Source organism: Brienomyrus brachyistius, chromosome 5 (assembly GCF_023856365.1).
Source record: "Brienomyrus brachyistius isolate T26 chromosome 5, BBRACH_0.4, whole genome shotgun sequence".
NCBI classification, from domain to species: Eukaryota; Metazoa; Chordata; class Actinopteri; order Osteoglossiformes; family Mormyridae; genus Brienomyrus; species Brienomyrus brachyistius.
The window spans coordinates 26,423,932-26,440,462 of record NC_064537.1 but is presented as its reverse complement, the minus strand read 5'-3'; the positions used below and the strand labels follow the sequence as shown (position 1 = coordinate 26,440,462).

The following is a 16,531-nucleotide window of genomic DNA, read 5'->3' as shown; positions in this document are numbered from 1 at the left end:
CACTCGAATCATAGGAAATAATGTGCATTAGCCTTTGGAAATCAGTCTTGTTAAGATGCTGTAAGACGGCCTTAGTGTAACGGTAACATCCCATTCATCGCAGATCTGATCCTTGTACAATACAGTGACAGTATAGCTATCCTTTGTGCTTTTAGGATGCGTTATTCCGGAACTCAATAATGTAACATTTATATTGCGGAAGTGATTACTGTGTCAGCTGTGTATTCTAGTTTGGACATATATGATATATACAGAGTGGACAAAATAATGGAAACATCACAATAAAAAGGGACTTTTACCTTTAATTAAATCACAGAGAGTGTTAATGGTGAGTCATACTGGGCTGAATGCCAGCCAGCAGCTCATGTCAGCTCTGGAAGAGATCTGACAATCGGTGCTTTAATATGCAAGATTTTAGAGCAACATAAAGCAACTGAAGACCTCCAACGGGGGCAGGAGAGTCTGAATTGCAGGCATATCGTTCACAAAAGCCGCAAAATTAAAATGTCTCCAGGGCCACGGTCATAAAAAGGATGACCGCAGATGCCAAGATGAACACCGGTCACGAGTCCAGTCCGCCAGTGGGGGTGAACAGACATGTAGCAGGTTAATCGGTAAACACCCCAAAAATCTGGCCTCAAACATTCGCTCTGACACATCTGTGACCCAGTCTCAACAAAAATTGTGTGTCTTGACCTTCACAAAGCTGGAATTTATGGCAGGACAGCCGTGGGGAAGCACTCATGTCCAAGGCCAGAGTACAAAGACGTATAACCAGTTTTGAGCAGCACCTAAAGCAGACCCCTGAGCAATGGAGGAAAAGTAGGGCGGTCTGATGAGCCTTATGAGTAAGTAGGGCTGAGTGATATATTGATGAAATGCCGTATCATGTTTATAAACAGCAGTTTGGCTACTGTGGTTTTCGTGACATAGCCTAAGCACTTGTCTTCTTGCATAATTAACAGTAATACTGCACTATTTTACACATATTCCATCAAGGTATGAGTCTGTTGTTGGCATAATTTATCATACCTGTCACATGCTTTATAACTATTAATAAAACAATTTGGTCGTCATAATCAGAAAAACCCAAAACCACCTGTCATATTTTACTGATCTCTACGTTGGAATTTTACAACATGGTGATAAATATCAATATTCTGAAAACATCTCAAAATATTGTGATATGATTTTTAGGGTGTATCACTCGGCCCTACCCTCCGGGTTTATGTTTGGGTGTTGTCCCCCGCAGTGCCTGGTGGCGCGGGCAGCCTTGTCAGTGCAGGCACTAGATCCGATGATTGATCTGCATCGTCGTATAATAGCCCAGGAAAATAGAGGCATTTTACAGGACCAGATGCATCCTACGGTGCAAACGCTGCTCCCTCATGATCCCATATTTCATGGTAATAATGCCTCCATTCACACCGATAAACAAGTTCAGGAGTGGTTTTAGCTCACCAGGATGTACTCCAACTCCTTCTACGGGCTTCCCGAACACCAGACCAAAGCTACAGAAATTTCATGGAAAGTGCTGGAGTGCAGAATGCAAGGTAGATTTTCATCTCCTTCATCCCTCAAAGAGCTGGACCTCTTTCTGTGTGAAGAATGGCCCAATATCTTAGTACACGCAGCTTGGGATGGTATGACATCATTCCTAACTGAACCTAAAGGCAAAGGCTGCTTCAAGGTATTGTTAAGGCCCTGTTCGAGTTTCTATTTATTTGTCTACCTACTCTATGTATATGTCATATCTCGATATACAAGGTGTGTATATATATATATATATATATATATATATATATATATATATATATATATATATATATAGTGTGTGTGTATGTATGGTAACGCTTTACATTAACTGCACTTTCATAATGCTTTTATATTGCATTCATGAAATGTTCAGTACACCTTCATAATGTATTCATTAAGTATTCATTAAGTATGTGTTAAAAAATAATAACAAACATTATAATTGTATAATCATGTAATGCTTGTTATTAATGTATATTAAAGCTGTTAAAGGATGTCAGGATGCTAAGATGGTAAGACCTGCATTATGAAGGTGCACTGAATGTAAAGCCTCATGTATGTGTGTATGTGTGTGTGTGTGTGTGTGTGTGTGTGTATATATATATATATATATATATATATATATATATATATATATATATATATATATATATAAAATGCTACAAATAGTATGGCAAAGATCATCTACTCATGTCAGAATTGGATGGAAAAGGAATCAACCCCCGCCCCCCCACTCAATTTTCCCTTTGGTTTCTTAGATTGTGAGGTGAGTGTTAGGGATGCAAAGCTTTAAAATACCGAAGAGCAAGATTAGTGGCACCTGCAGGAACAAACCACCGACGGAGCTGTTATTCCTTGTTTACCACAGATGAAAGTGGTGACGGTATTTAAATTGAAAGTCATCCAAATGTCATTCTTGTTATGTGAGAATATTTATACTAAAACTATGTATAAACAGGGAGATTTGCATTTGCAACCGAAATTCGGGATATGCAGGAATAAATTATTTGAGTGACCTCAAATTGCGTTAAGTAATGTCCTGCATAGGCTGCTGATGACTGATGGCTGGGATCTCCTCTCTTTACGTTCGGCAGGTGTGAGTAAGGTGGTGACCGTAGACATCAAGGGCAACTGGCAGCGCTGGCTGAAGGTACGGGACCTGACCAAGGGTGTGACCTATTGCTTCAGAGTGCAAGCCAAGACTATCAGCTATGGACCTGAGTTGGAGGCCAACATCACCGCAGGACCAGTAGAAGGTGAGAGTCGCAGACATTGCATCTGCTGCACAGGAAGGATCTGCCCAGTGAGGTTTATGGATTGTCATGATCCAGCACAGCACATCAGGGATTCACAGCAGAAAAGCACTTCATCAAGTATGGATCGATAGTTCACAGGCCTGCGGTTGAGCAAAGAGGTAGCATCACAAACTTTCATTGATTTAAGTCATTAAACAGCAAGCTGTTTGGGGTTTGCTCTAACTGCTCTCCTTGTTAGCTACTAGGTGGTCTGTCCATATTTGTCTCGACTGTCTTCCTCATCGAAAGGCCGCTAAGGAATGCTGAGTGCATTCAGCATGGGTATTGTTTTGTCATCCTGTAATAAAGCACTCTCATCAAAAAGTATGCATCTTTGGCCTGACCAGTGGCTGTTGACCAGTGGCTATTGATTATTTGCTCTGTAGAGACCAATCCAGATTACCATAACAGATTCTTCCATCACGCCCACAGGATCTCCCAGCTCTCCCACGAAGATGTCAATCACAAAGTCTTCCTCCTCTCTGATGATTCACTGGTCCCCAGGAGATAAAGGGGCAGGGCCTATCACAGGTTATGTTATTGAGGCACGTCCTTCAGGTGAGGGCATATTTTGTATCTGCCGTTGCTTACATTTTCAAGACATGGTTCGCAGTTAATAGTAAAGTTGTTGCGATCGATTGGCAAATAGAGTGGTAGCTGGACCAGTTGAAAAATGACTCAAAATAACCTTGAATCAACATCCTTCCTTCTAAAATGGAAGTGTCTCTTGGAAGGCATGACATCTCAGCTGCTATAAGTACCTGTTTAGGGCATCAATAAGTAGTTTTTCCAAGTATCGAGTCCTTAGAAGATTTCTTTATTTGAACACTACATTGGAGATACGGAGTGTATATCACAACTCTCCCTGAATGTGTTTTTCTTAATTTCCTCAAAAAAAAATAACATCTCTCAAAGCAGAGGATTTCATGACAGATACAGGTTCACGCAAAAATGTGCGGGAAGCTTCTCTTCTTGGTGACATTTACATTGCGAATGACGTTCCTCCTGCTGTGTTTGCAGACGAGGGCTTGTGGGATACCTTTGTGAAGCACTTGTCCCCCAGCAGTATGTCTCACTCAGTCAGCCTGGATCGCCTCAGGCAGGGGGTGAGCTACGAGTTCAGGGTAATCGCAGTCAATCACTTTGGCTACGGCGAGCCCAGCGTGCCCTCTGCTGCCCTGTCAGGTAATTACAGTCCTTAGAACCCCATTGATGTTTATCATCAGCAAGGACAGGATATCAGTCATTGTGGGTTTTTTTCAATTTCTTCCTCTTCTTTTATCGGAAAAAGTGAATTAATGTTGTCTTAGACGAGGGTTGCCTGAGAAGTTAAAGCAATTCAAATCAACACGGCGTTAATTATTACACTCGGTGCGTCCGTTGTGGCAAAATTTTTGCAGTAATTGACGGCAACCTTGCTTTGCCTTAATGATTTTGTGTTCATTTACAATGCAAATGGAATTAATTCGAAGGGCAAACATACAATACCATTTGCATTTAAAGAAAATTTAAGCTACTAAGTATTTTATTTCTCACAATCCATTGCTTAATAAGAAAAACATTGATTGCTGTTAGAGGACATTTGAGATGTTTACATTTCTAAAGGGAATATCAGCGTAATTAAACAGTGAGGCAGATTAGAGAGCATAATGAAACAGCACACTTAGGACACACTAAAGATTAGAGAAGTGACATTAGATTATATTGAAATACAAGAGACTCGTTGAAGTTTTGCTTATATTTTCTTGTATTTTTGCCTGTTCGTTTTATCCTTCCTTTCTCTCAGGGCCTGCTTTGTGCTGTTTGTAATACTGCTTTAAAACCAGAGAGTACTGTACAGTGTAATCAAGCCAGTTAGCTTTCTTACCGTGATTTTCAGCCAGCTGTGGACAAAATTGGATTAAACGGTGCCTTCTTGAGGTCTGCATATCATCTGCCCCTCAATAGGCCAGCATATACTGAGGGAATCCTGTTTTTTGTGACCGTTTTTAAACCACTGTCTATCATTATGATCAATATAAATTACACGCTGTTTTATTTCCTGGAAAATCGATCAAACTTTTGATCTGTTCATGCTTGTAACAGAGACTCTTTGCAGTTATAATGTTTATGTGTGACTCAAAGGGGAGACCCTGGCACTAGTTCAAGTGGAGCTTTTCATTTAAACCAAACGCTAAAACGGTATAAAGGGAACGTGTCTGACGTGAGGGCAGGCTGCTCTGATGAGTGTGAGGAATGCAGCTTAACCTCTGGCGCCCCCTGCTGGGACGGGACGTTAGCACATCTTCCCCCAGCGTTCCTCCACACTAACGTAGCTGTGCATCTGGCCGTCTTTGTGCACACACAGCCCAGCTGGAGACTCCTTTTTACGACGAGTGGTGGTTCCTCGTCGTCATGGCGCTCTGCGGTCTCATTCTAATTCTGCTGCTGGTGTTCGGCCTGCTGCTCTACGGCCAGAACAGGAAGTACAAGAGCTGCAGTCCTGGTGAGTGGAACGCTGGGTCTGCTGCTGCGGACACTTGACCCGCTCGTGAGCGCTGCCAGGACCGGCATCGCCTGCCTGCAGAGGAGCACTTCAGGAGCTTATAGTCCATAGTACAGACAGGGATCATCTGACCTCATACTGCCTCCCTCTCACCACACTACCCAGCTAAACACTGCACCCACAGACACGTGATCCTGATAAATAAACAAGTGCAATGGTATTCTGTTATTACATCCGTCAAGTTCACTTTTGTGATTTAAAACTGGCCTTTTTTCTTCCGACGCAGGAAAACATATCTCCACCGTGGAGGAGGCTGTCACACTTGATAACGGAGGCTTCACCGCTCTCGAGTTGAACAACCGACATCTGAACACTAAGAGTTCCTTCCTGAAGAAGAATGGGACAAGGTAAAGGATGATTCTGGACTTGAAGCTGAAGAAGTCTTTCAGTACATCGAGAAGTTCAGATATACTGCAGAAAGTTTGTTTCCTGGACACGGGCAGTTACACGCAGACGATTTAGGGCTCGCCAAAGGTTTGCAAGATGACGAATGGCATTACCCGGTCAAAAGGGGAGCTAATAAAATCAGGGTGTAGTTTGTGAGCGATGGCCTTTCCAGTAGAGAGGCTACCCTGAGTGGACGTGGATCAGAAAGGCCCCTGAAGTGACGTGAGGTGCTGAGGCAGCAGGTCCTGCTTGAGGGCCACACGGAGCCGGGGCCACGTCCTTCGTGGTGTCTCCTCCTATTAGAGCTCCGTAAATGTGATTACAGGAGCCTGCCCTTGTGACCCGCCCTCGGGGCCTTCTGTAGACGTCATTTTCAATGGTCCCCCTTACCGCCATGCCACGAAGTGCAGGTCCACGAACCCACATCTTTTATTAATACTTTACAAAAGTTTTACAGGCTGTGGCTCATAGCAGACTTTAATGATTGTTCTTCATCCATCCAGTGTAAATATTTAACATGGTCAGTGTTACAGGGCCCCTGGGGACTACCTCAGGCAGCACAGTGTTGGGGTATGCCCTGGACAGGATGCCGATGGCTGCGATTATGCTCACCTAAAGCAGTGTTTCCCAACCCGGTCCTCAGGGGCCCCTAGACAGTCCACGTTTTTGCTCCCTCCCAGCTCCCAGAGCAAAAAACGTGGACCGGATATGGGTCCCCAAGAACCAGGTTGGGAAACGCCAAGTCATGAACATCTATGACCGTTGACTGTCAGTGGCTCTGTGCATCTCCTCCTGCATGTCCCCTGGCATCCAGGTCCCCCCCACGGCCCAGCCCCGGTGGCCTGCATTACTCCGATGAGGACTTGTGCAACAACTACAACGGGGCCATCCTGACGGAGAGCACCACCCTCACTGAGAAACCCGCCGAGGTCTCGGAGTCAGAGGTAGACGCACGCTTCCGCACAGCAGTCTCTCTGCTCACAGCAAGGCCTTCCTCAGCATCCCCCACCTCCCCTTTCTGCAACACGGTGGTAAATTCCATCAATAAAAGTGCCCTGTAACAGTAGGGAGGTGATTGGCTGAAGATCAGCAGCCTCAGACCTGTGATCAGGCACACAGGCAACTGCCAGCATGTCTCCTTATTACTAAACTACACTTGCCTTTCTGGGTTCCTGATCCAGAAGGATTCTGAAACCCAGAGGGTGGAGACTGGAGTCCAGAAGGTCACCGGTTAAAAAATCGGTGCCGGCAGAACAATAGCATAACCACTCCAGTTTTCTTGTTATTACTAAATCACATTTGCCTTTCTGGGTTCTGGATCCTTCCAGATTCTGAAACCAAGACGGAGGAAACTCGCATCAATGAATTAGGAATATGTGCCTATGTCCAGAAGGACATTGATTCGAATCCCGAGGCCAGCAGAACAGTAGCATTGCTACCGGGCCCTTGAGCAAGGCGCTTAAGCACGAGGGATGAAAGATAAGTGGCTCATCCTACAGTCTGACCCCAAACCTCTATGTGCGCATCGCAGAAGAGCAAGACGGGGTACGCGCAAAATCAGATGACAAATGAAAGAAAGTTACTCGCCTCTTTTATTTCAGCATCTTAGAAGGATTTCTTACTTATTCTGCAAACACACGTTTGGTCTCTCAGGTGGCCGCTCGAGTGAAGCTGCAGCGTGCACTCCTCTCCCTGCACGGGGAGCCAGTCGCTAATCTCCTCTCATCCCTCTTTCCGCCCGCAAGGCCACGGACAGCGACTACGAGGACGAGCGTCCCAAGCACTCCTTCGTTAACCACTATATGAGTGACCCCACCTACTACAACTCCTGGAAACGACAGCAGAAAGGGCTGAAGCCAGCACCCGCCTACTCCTACGAGGAGTGTACCAGCGGGGACGGAGAGTCCTACTACCAGACGGTGGTGACCCAGCATAGCGTGGGAGGGGCCTACACGGCAGCGGGACAGCCCGCCCCCGGCTCTCGGACTCCCGTCACCGGCTTCTCCTCATTCGTGTGACAAAGGACGGGCTCCTTCAGGCGTCCACATACCGCCATTAGCGGAAGGAGGAGTCTCCCCTTCCTCTCTGTAATTATCCGTCAGTGCTGACACGTAACAGCTGTGATCTGCAAAGATCACATCTGGGGAAAAAAAGATTTACTGTTTGCACAATATTGTAACCCAGTGTACCTCTGCCCTGTGTAAGAGAGACCCTCCAATCCTGACAGCTCAGCTCTGCTCTGGAGAAATGAAGGAATGTTCCACATAAACTATTCAATCTGTTCCGTTTGTCCAAAACTGAATAGAAAACTCCTCGTGAAAGACGTTTCCTAGCGAGGCTGTTCCGGCATATCGTTTTTGTGGATTCTTCAAACAATACATACCTTTCATTTATCCTTTTCTGCGTGAACATAAGTTTACAGACTGGTTGCAAAAATAGGCTCCTCAAGGTACCATCTGCCCGGTCTTCATCAGAACAAGCCGGCGAACAGATTCTTTTGGCTGTTTATATGTAGAAAACAATATTGTGATTTATGGATGGTGTGTTAATTCGAAGTATCCTCTGACAATGACATTTACAATCCTGTAATCACATGACTCTGTCACATGAATCATTTTACCCACAATTCACTGCTGAAGTTGAAAGCGATATTGCACTTGGTGGGGTGGGATGGAGGGGGATTGCGGACATGCCGATGACTGAACTTCACCAAAACTGTATTAAAATAAAGATGTACCATGGGGCAGCAGGACATAATTTCCCGTCACCTGCCGTGGGGAGTGGTAGAGCAGATCAAAATGACGTAAGTGACCACAAGATAAAGGCAGTTAAAAAACAACTATCTGTCCTTGTCCCAAGTTCACCGTCTGCGTTACATCATACACAAATGGAAGGTCGGCCAAATGCTACGTGTCTTGTGAACTGTTCTGCTTTTCAATAACATAAGAGCCCCTACTGGTGTGAAAAGTCATGTTCACTTGAAGATTTGTTGCTCTGATTCCTTTGTATGAATGTAATTTTATTTGTTTAGTTTGAAGTATGATAAAACACCACCTTTGCACACACTGACTGCACTCGTAAGCCATACAGAATTTGCTTTAAAAAGAAAGTGTATTTGCAAGTTTTTTTCTAGTTCTCTTCTTTTTTTACCTTTTACCAGCAAAGACATAAACATTGTTCCTTTGTTGCTTTTTTAGGTTAGCAATATGTACTGTATATGTGTATTTTTAGGATAAATTTTGTACAGATAAAAATTTTTACTGTAGTGTTCTTGCCAAGGTGGTGTAGTTCTGTAGTGATGCATTACACCCATCCATTTTTGCAACGTGATAGTATATGGAAATCAATAAAGAGAATGAGTTTTAAAATAAAAAAATATGCCTGGTAAAATGGAAAGGTCTGTGATCCCATGGAGTAATAGCACTGAGAAATTCAATATGTTTTTGTCAGCAGATTGAAATCCGAGATAATTCCTAACCGAACATCCTTTCTTTTACCCACGGCATATAAACTCACTTTTCACAAACTAAGGCAATTTTCTCATCGTAATTCCGACGCCACATGAATTGCTCATTGTAGATCCTGGTAGCTTTGTAACCTTATACTGTAAGGACTCCTTATTTCACATTCTGCTTGTGTTGTTCTGCCAAAGAACAATAAGGGGGGTTTCCTTACCAAGATGACAATGCATCGAGATGCAGTAACACTTAAATCATCTCTTATCATGTCCTTCATATTCGCAACACTCTCTTCGCTTCTTTCATTTGTTCTTCTGACTGATATCACAGATGCATGTGTCACACAAAGATCACGTGTGAACGGCAGGTGTTGCAGTTACGTTTTCCGTCCATGTGCCAGGACTCGCCACCAGGCCCGGCAGCCTGGAGCAGTGAGGCTCTCTGGAATGCAGCCTTCAGCTCCTGGAGCTCATGTCGGGATGGTGCATCTGAGTGTGACGCGGTCCTGAAGCAAAAAATAAGCAGTTACGCAAGCCAAGATTAAGTTATCCAGATGGTGAGCCAGCTGTGATGCTTTTACTGCAGATGGAATTTAAGGACGTCTCTTCTATATTGTTAACACGTAGAAGTAACCTGGAAATTTCTTTTTTACAATACATGAACATTAGGCCATAGGGTACGCATTACTCAAAATTCTTAATATATAGGTGGGTAATTGATTATACTCTGTTAATGAACGCTTTTATGCAGAGGAAATTAATACTCTTTTTACATAATTCTTTGATTTTCTTGAAATAAAGTGGCATTAAAAAGCTTTGTGATGCTTTGCAGAGTTAGACTTTTTGTCATGCGCTACTGCCGTGCTTTTCATGCGCTCCGTCGTCAGGATTTCCAGCAGCGTCGGCAAACCCTCTTGGTCTCCTCCTGAATGGTTTGCTAATCCTCTGAGAATGGGAGGCGAGTTGAAGCTACTTCCAGGTGGCTGAGCCTGGTCACGTCTGACCGCGGCTCAGCTCTGTTCCATGCCAGAAGCGGCGGAGCTTCACCACAGGAGGAGGCTTTAAGCTGGTTACCAGCTCAGCAGGCCGCTGACCACCAGCAGCAGGACCTGTGCCGCTCTCTAATTCCATGTTATCCCTCCACAGTGCGAAAGAGAGCCAGAGTCCTGGTAGGAAAGGCTTCCGGAGTAGGACTGGGGTTTAATGCTGGAAGAATGAAGTCTTTCTTTAGTATGAAACTTGATTTATTTCTCTGCCAGATTTAAAAAATGTGTAGCCATGGTTGTGTGTTGTGACTTTCCAAGGCCTCGCCACTACATCACGTTTCCTGTGTGTCACATATTGAGTTCATATTTCAAACTATGTTACATTTTTTACTGGTTTACATTACATTACTGTTTTATTCACATTTGGGCTTCTCATTTTGCTTGAAGCTTATATGATGATTTAATGATTCGTAGGCCTCCTATTTCTAAACAGTTAAGCTCGAATTAATTGCATGTTCGACTGTTATTAATGTGGGATTTCCCACTCCAGGACCCACAGACGATCCACATTTTTGCTCCCTCCCAACTCCCTGCTAGACAGTCAACATTTTTGCTCCCTCCCAGCTCCTAGTACAAAATCATGGACTGTCTGCGGGACCCCGAGGACCAGATTGGGAAACACTACTTTAATGCTACACAATGTCTGTAATTCTGTTCATGACCTGTCCTAATAATCATGATTTACTACTGAAAAAAATAATGCTTTGGTTCTGTATATTTTTACATTACGAATGGTTGTACTTGTTTGTTTAGTTTTACTCCCCTGTATAATTGGTACTTACATGTCTCCCTTGTCTTTAGCTTCCACAGAGGTGTTGACAGTAACAGGAGAGTAATGATACTCACTCAAGTCTGTGCTGTCCCCAGCTTGTCAGTGCAAAAAAAAACTCACTGTGCGTACAAAGGTCAAGTGCTGAAAAAACAGTATAACCAGATTTGTGGATTTGACATTGATGGTTTAAGTTATTTGTGAGCTAGCTATGAACAAATAATTGGCATATTTTTCGATGATGCGTAGGCCAAAAATATATAAACGATACTGAAAATGATTTGGATCACATAAAATCATATGTAAATATTTGTGTTTTTTAATATTTGTTAGTGAATGTCCGTACTACATCTTTAATATTAAAAGTAAGTTTTGGTTTAAAAAAAAACAAAACAAAGGACCGTGAGATCTGTGTATCTTGGCTTGTTTTTGCCTCACACCTTGGTCTCGGCAGCCGGCCTCACTCACGTGTCAGCTGGCTCTGTGGCTCTGGAATCTTGCATTTCTCACTGTAACTTTTAAACTTTGCAGTGCCGCTAGTTTTACTCTTTTACTAATGGATACAAGTATTATTCACAAGTCTTCACATTTACGTGGATCTTCCGCCCCCTAACCTTCACAAATGTGAAGGGGTGACTGTAGCTCTGATTTATTGTCACTGATCATGTGACTTCTCTGTGATGTAATTCTCCTGCTACAGTACCTATTATTCCATTATCAACCTGCTGTGTTCAGTTATTTACAAAGACCTAACTTTCATACAAAAGAGATACAGTAAAGAAATGTAGTTTCAGAAAACTCACTCCAAGATTGTTGAGACCCACTAAAAGCTTCCTCTTCCTATGGCAAACATATTTCAACTTTGATCTAGTTCGTGCATAGTTACCATGCCCATACTTCCCCTGCAGTGCCTCTATCTTTTCTCAGCCTTATCACTTAACTCTGCACATGGTGAACTTTGACATTGTACACAAAGTGATTATAAAGTACAAAAATTAATGAGATTTTTCTGAGATTTGTTCTTTGTTTAATTATATTAAAATGAATGGATGCATCCTCCATAGCCTCTCTTTTGGGAAGGGACCCACAGGACAGAAGGTGAGGATCACTGCAGAAGGGATGCCAGTTTATCACAGAACACAATAACATAGTCACACCCTAAGGGTAATTGAGAGACTGGGCCAACAAAGTGACAGATCTTTGGACTTTGAGATGAACCAGAACAGCTGGAGGAAGCCCACACCAACGCGAGCAGGGCAGGATCCCTCCACATACAGGTCTGAGGTAACATTGGAGCCCACAACCATAAAGAGGAAAGTCCCCAGGTAACTGTCCAGTATGGCTGACAGCTGACAAGTGACATTCGGTTTTGTTTTATTGAGGCGTTCTTAGATAGTAACGTATTCCAAAATCAACATGGAACTTAACTTCTGTGGTGGCCAGTGGCACAGTGATGTGTGGACTTTGTGTGGCCTCCTCCTATCAGCATGGGGTCCCCCCCCCCCCCAAGTCCAAAAACAAGCTGAAGTTAATTGGAGTGTGTGTGTGTGTGTGTGTCTGCGTGTATGTGTGTGTGTCTGCATGTGTGTGTGTCTATCCTGCAATGGGTAGGTGCCCCATCCTGCTTGTTCTTTGCCTTGTGCCTATAGCCTCTGGACCCACTGGAACCCTGAATAGGATTAGCAGTTACAGAGAATGGATGGGTGGAACTCATTTCACTCAAAAGGATAAACTGGTTGTTATTGTGTTATTGTGTTGATTAATGCTACACAGGCTGTTCCTCATTCTTGTGCCCTGTGATGCCTGGGCTGGGCTGCCGCTGCCCCGTACCCCTGAGTAGGATAAGCCGATGGGTGGATTTACTAAATTTAATCCTTGATACATAACAATAATGAAGACATTTAGATTGTTCTGGTTATCTGTATTGGTGTTTCCCAACCCAGTCCTTACAGACCCACAGACGGTCCACGTTCTTGTTCCCTCCCAAAAACATAGACTGTCTGGGGGCCCCCGGGACCGGGTTGGGAAACACTGATCTATGTGTCAGCATTTTTATTAGAAACCTAATATTTTTTTTATATAAGATATAGAGAAATAAAACTTTTTGGATTTTAAAACCTATGGTTTTAATTCATAAACACATCAAAGAATTTATTTGCTTTCAACAAATTCAGCAAACCACATTGGATTCAGGGACAGTATAATACATTAGTAATAGACATTCGGCCATTTAATTTGTTATTTGTTTGAAGACAGCTTAATGATGTCATTTCCTGTCAAATTATATAACTAAGTAGTGTGTGAACACTGGAGCAGAATGTTTACAGAATGTTGTCACTTAAAAACTCAGTTGTGGAGAATATGATTGCAGGATGTTTGGTTTATGTCTGGTTTATTACCTTCCTTTATATTGCAATTATTGATCCTTTCTGTTCTTATCTAACTGAGCACCACCATCCTTCAGGATTTGGCTGTCAGCTACGCGCTGTTTGTCCCTTGCAGGCTTCCATACCCCAGGCAGGATATCACTCCTTGTCAGCCTCAGGTACTCAGTCGCCCCATTTTGCTGCTGGTTGCCTGGGTGACATGCATCAACGTGCCTGTCTTAACAGTCAGATCATGATCTGCTTAATTTCCTGTGACACCAGGTCAATCTGTCCTATATTCTTTTATGACCAGGCCTTGTGCTATTCCCTGCCAAATGAAAAATTTAGAAAATGGATTATATAGCAAAAGTAATAAAGAATAAAATGTATGCTTGGTTGTATTAATCTGACATTTAACGAGGTACTAAACTGATTAATATCTGTAAATTAATCTTCTTCTCCAGTATGGAGAGATATTTATTCTTTGGAAGTATGGACCACTGCAGAATATTGGGAGGGAGGATGCAATTTTGATTACAGAGGTGGAGCCCAGTGCTAATGATTGACACTTTTTAAAATGGAGACACAGAATTGGAAACAGGTAGCTGTCCACTTAAGTAACCTCTGAATCTCTGAAAGGAGAAAAATACTATAGCACTGCTGTGAAATGTTATTAATGTGAGGTCAGGTTTTTTTCTTACACTAAAACTGTGAGCCTGTTTGCTTAGATTTTAATATCTCAGCTTGTAGTGACTGTTATCAGAAGTGATTTTCGTCAGAAAAACGACAGGCGCAGGACAAACAGTTACATCTTTAACCCACAACTGAGTTTTAAGAGTGGTGAGTTTGAAAAAAGTCATTTGGCTCTTGGGGTAGCTAATATCACCTTGACCTTGGACCAGGATATGTTGTGCAAAGATTTCTCAAATTGGTACAACTTGCTGACCAGGCTGGAGTGCTGGGGTGTTTACAGTAAAGGGTCCCACCAACAGGGGTGCAACAGAGAGGTAGATAAAACTTATCAACTGGGGGGGTTGTTGGGAGGGGGCTTTCTTTGCTCAGAGCGCATAAATGTCATTAAGGTGTGGCCTGAAAATATGTAGTTTATTTTTGGAGAATTACACCCCCCTCCCCCAACTCCCCAGCATTCCACAGGCTGGTGGAATACTGGCCACGAATCAGGGGTTTGGAACCCCTATTGTACTGGATAAGCCATTGGAAGACTGATGGATGGTAATTAAAGGCCTTTCCTTTTTCCATTCTGTAGGTGTTTCTCTGCTCTGAGGAAATCCATCAAACATTTAGATGGCAAAGCACACCATCTGTACAAATTCCGTCGTGACCCTGAACTGCCCAGTTCCACATCCCATTTAAGAGTCTCTGGGATTATTTGACTTGTCAGTGAGCTTGATTTAACCCAATGGGAGCCAGCAAAGTAACCAGTAGGTTAAACCAGTCCGTGATGCATAATGCATAATTGTCTAATCCACAAGATTCCAGCCCTTGGAAAATTTCCAGGTCTCATAAAAAAAAAAACAGCAAAATGGGAAATTCCTCTTATACACAAATAGTAAATATATAACACAAATATTCAGCCCCCAGCTATAACTAACTTAATGCTTCTGTAAATTTCCCCAAGAATTCACTGTGGGGACACTCACATTGTCCTATCTGGGGTCCAACATCAAGTAAGTGTGTTTATCACAGCCCACAAGGCACAGTAGGGGTATGGATACCCTGACAGATGGGGGGGGCAGCACTTTACAGGGGCCCTCAAATGCATACAATTATAAAATTATATATTGTTATATATAATTGGGGTGGGGGGAGGAGGGCTGCAGGCCTTATAACAGGCTACCAGCATATAGGCATTAGACTGCAGGATCACTTAGAGAAATGGGGATTTGGGTAATTGAGATTATAATATAAAACAGATATGTTTCCATCTGTAATAAGCATATTGTCTATAATAACCTTACTGGTGTCCATTGTTTTTATATGAAATCTTTATAATAAAGATTATATAATATCCTTATTTGTTTATAATATAAACATACCGACACCTATTCAAATAGTAATAATACAATGATAACTACGAACAGCTAAGCCCAGAAGATCTGAGTTACCGTGGTCATTAGTTGTGTTAAACTGGGTCAGTCGATTACACTGAGCAAAAAAATGGGACTTATCTACACCTGCTTTCTGAAAAAAAAGTGTTTATTTGGAGTATAAAAGGCAGCTGTATGGGCTAACAATGGGATTAACTAGAAGTCATCTTTACCTCTCAATAGGCAGCTAATTACAATTAGTTTTATCTCCCTTGAATGATTTTAATCGTTTTTTAAATAGGATACTCGATTCGTTAATGAGGTAATGTAGGCTGATGGTGGCTTTGGATGGGACTTCAGTACTACATGGATTTTTATTCAAACACTTACTGTGTGTGTTAGAATAAGGAGCTATGGCACCTTAAAGGGGACATAAAGGACACATACTGTAATTTAACATTTGCTCTTTGCTTTGCTTGTGTAGTTTTGTTGCTAAGCACTTCCCTGGGGAAATCGCGTCGCTAGTTTGAATGAAGGAAGAACTTAGTAGCAGCAGCTGTTTCTGACAGAAGAGCACCTACACAAAGACTGCGCGTGTACAAAGGAAATGTTGATTTTTACTTCATTAGTTTTATGGCTGGGATGTGGATGAAAAAGGCTGATAATGTGTATTATCACTGAACTCTGTTTTGATATACAAATATCATTATTCGAAATGAGCTCTTGTCGCATTGTTGTTAATTATTGTCTTTTTCATAACATAAGCCTACCATCATACTATACGCCATGAAATGAGCACTTTATATTGACACATAATTTGTAAAAAGCTACAGACAAAAATAATACAATTTGTTTTTTGCAAAGCATTTCACTTAGTCTTTCGTTTTTGATGGAAGTTTTGTTCCTAATCTTTTAATTATGCTTTTCAAACCAAAAGAAATTATTTCATATATGAAGACGACGTTTCACTTTCTAATTTCACATTTGTTTCTTTTATTACGGAGAATTCATTCTAAGAGTGAAGTGCAAACTAAACAAATAGACCTATGATTTGGGAAAGACGGCCGTAGCCTAATTTCACT

The 16,531-nt window shown here is 42.4% G+C and overlaps 1 protein-coding gene and 1 long non-coding RNA gene across 2 annotated transcripts in view; one reads left to right on the top strand and one right to left on the bottom strand.

The window, feature by feature from the left end:
* The window catches only part of sdk1b (sidekick cell adhesion molecule 1b), a 293,033-nt gene extending 284,408 nt beyond the window's left edge, over window positions 1–8,625 (top strand). The window contains exons 41-47 of the mRNA XM_049014318.1: window positions 2,631–2,792; window positions 3,264–3,389; window positions 3,852–4,016; window positions 5,179–5,316; window positions 5,603–5,723; window positions 6,578–6,707; window positions 7,509–8,625. Coding sequence (XP_048870275.1) covers window positions 2,631–2,792; window positions 3,264–3,389; window positions 3,852–4,016; window positions 5,179–5,316; window positions 5,603–5,723; window positions 6,578–6,707; window positions 7,509–7,781 — 1,115 coding nt within the window. The 3' untranslated portion in view covers window positions 7,782–8,625. The remainder of the gene's footprint in view (window positions 1–2,630; window positions 2,793–3,263; window positions 3,390–3,851; window positions 4,017–5,178; window positions 5,317–5,602; window positions 5,724–6,577; window positions 6,708–7,508) is intronic.
* A 1,136-nt stretch (window positions 8,626–9,761) lies between these two features.
* Window positions 9,762–11,127, bottom strand: LOC125742416 (uncharacterized). The gene is made up of 2 exons (XR_007398096.1): window positions 11,049–11,127; window positions 9,762–10,426 (listed from the first exon to the last, which is right to left on the bottom strand). It is a non-coding gene; the product is annotated as an uncharacterized LOC125742416 (long non-coding RNA).
* Between the last annotated feature and the right edge of the window lie 5,404 nt (window positions 11,128–16,531).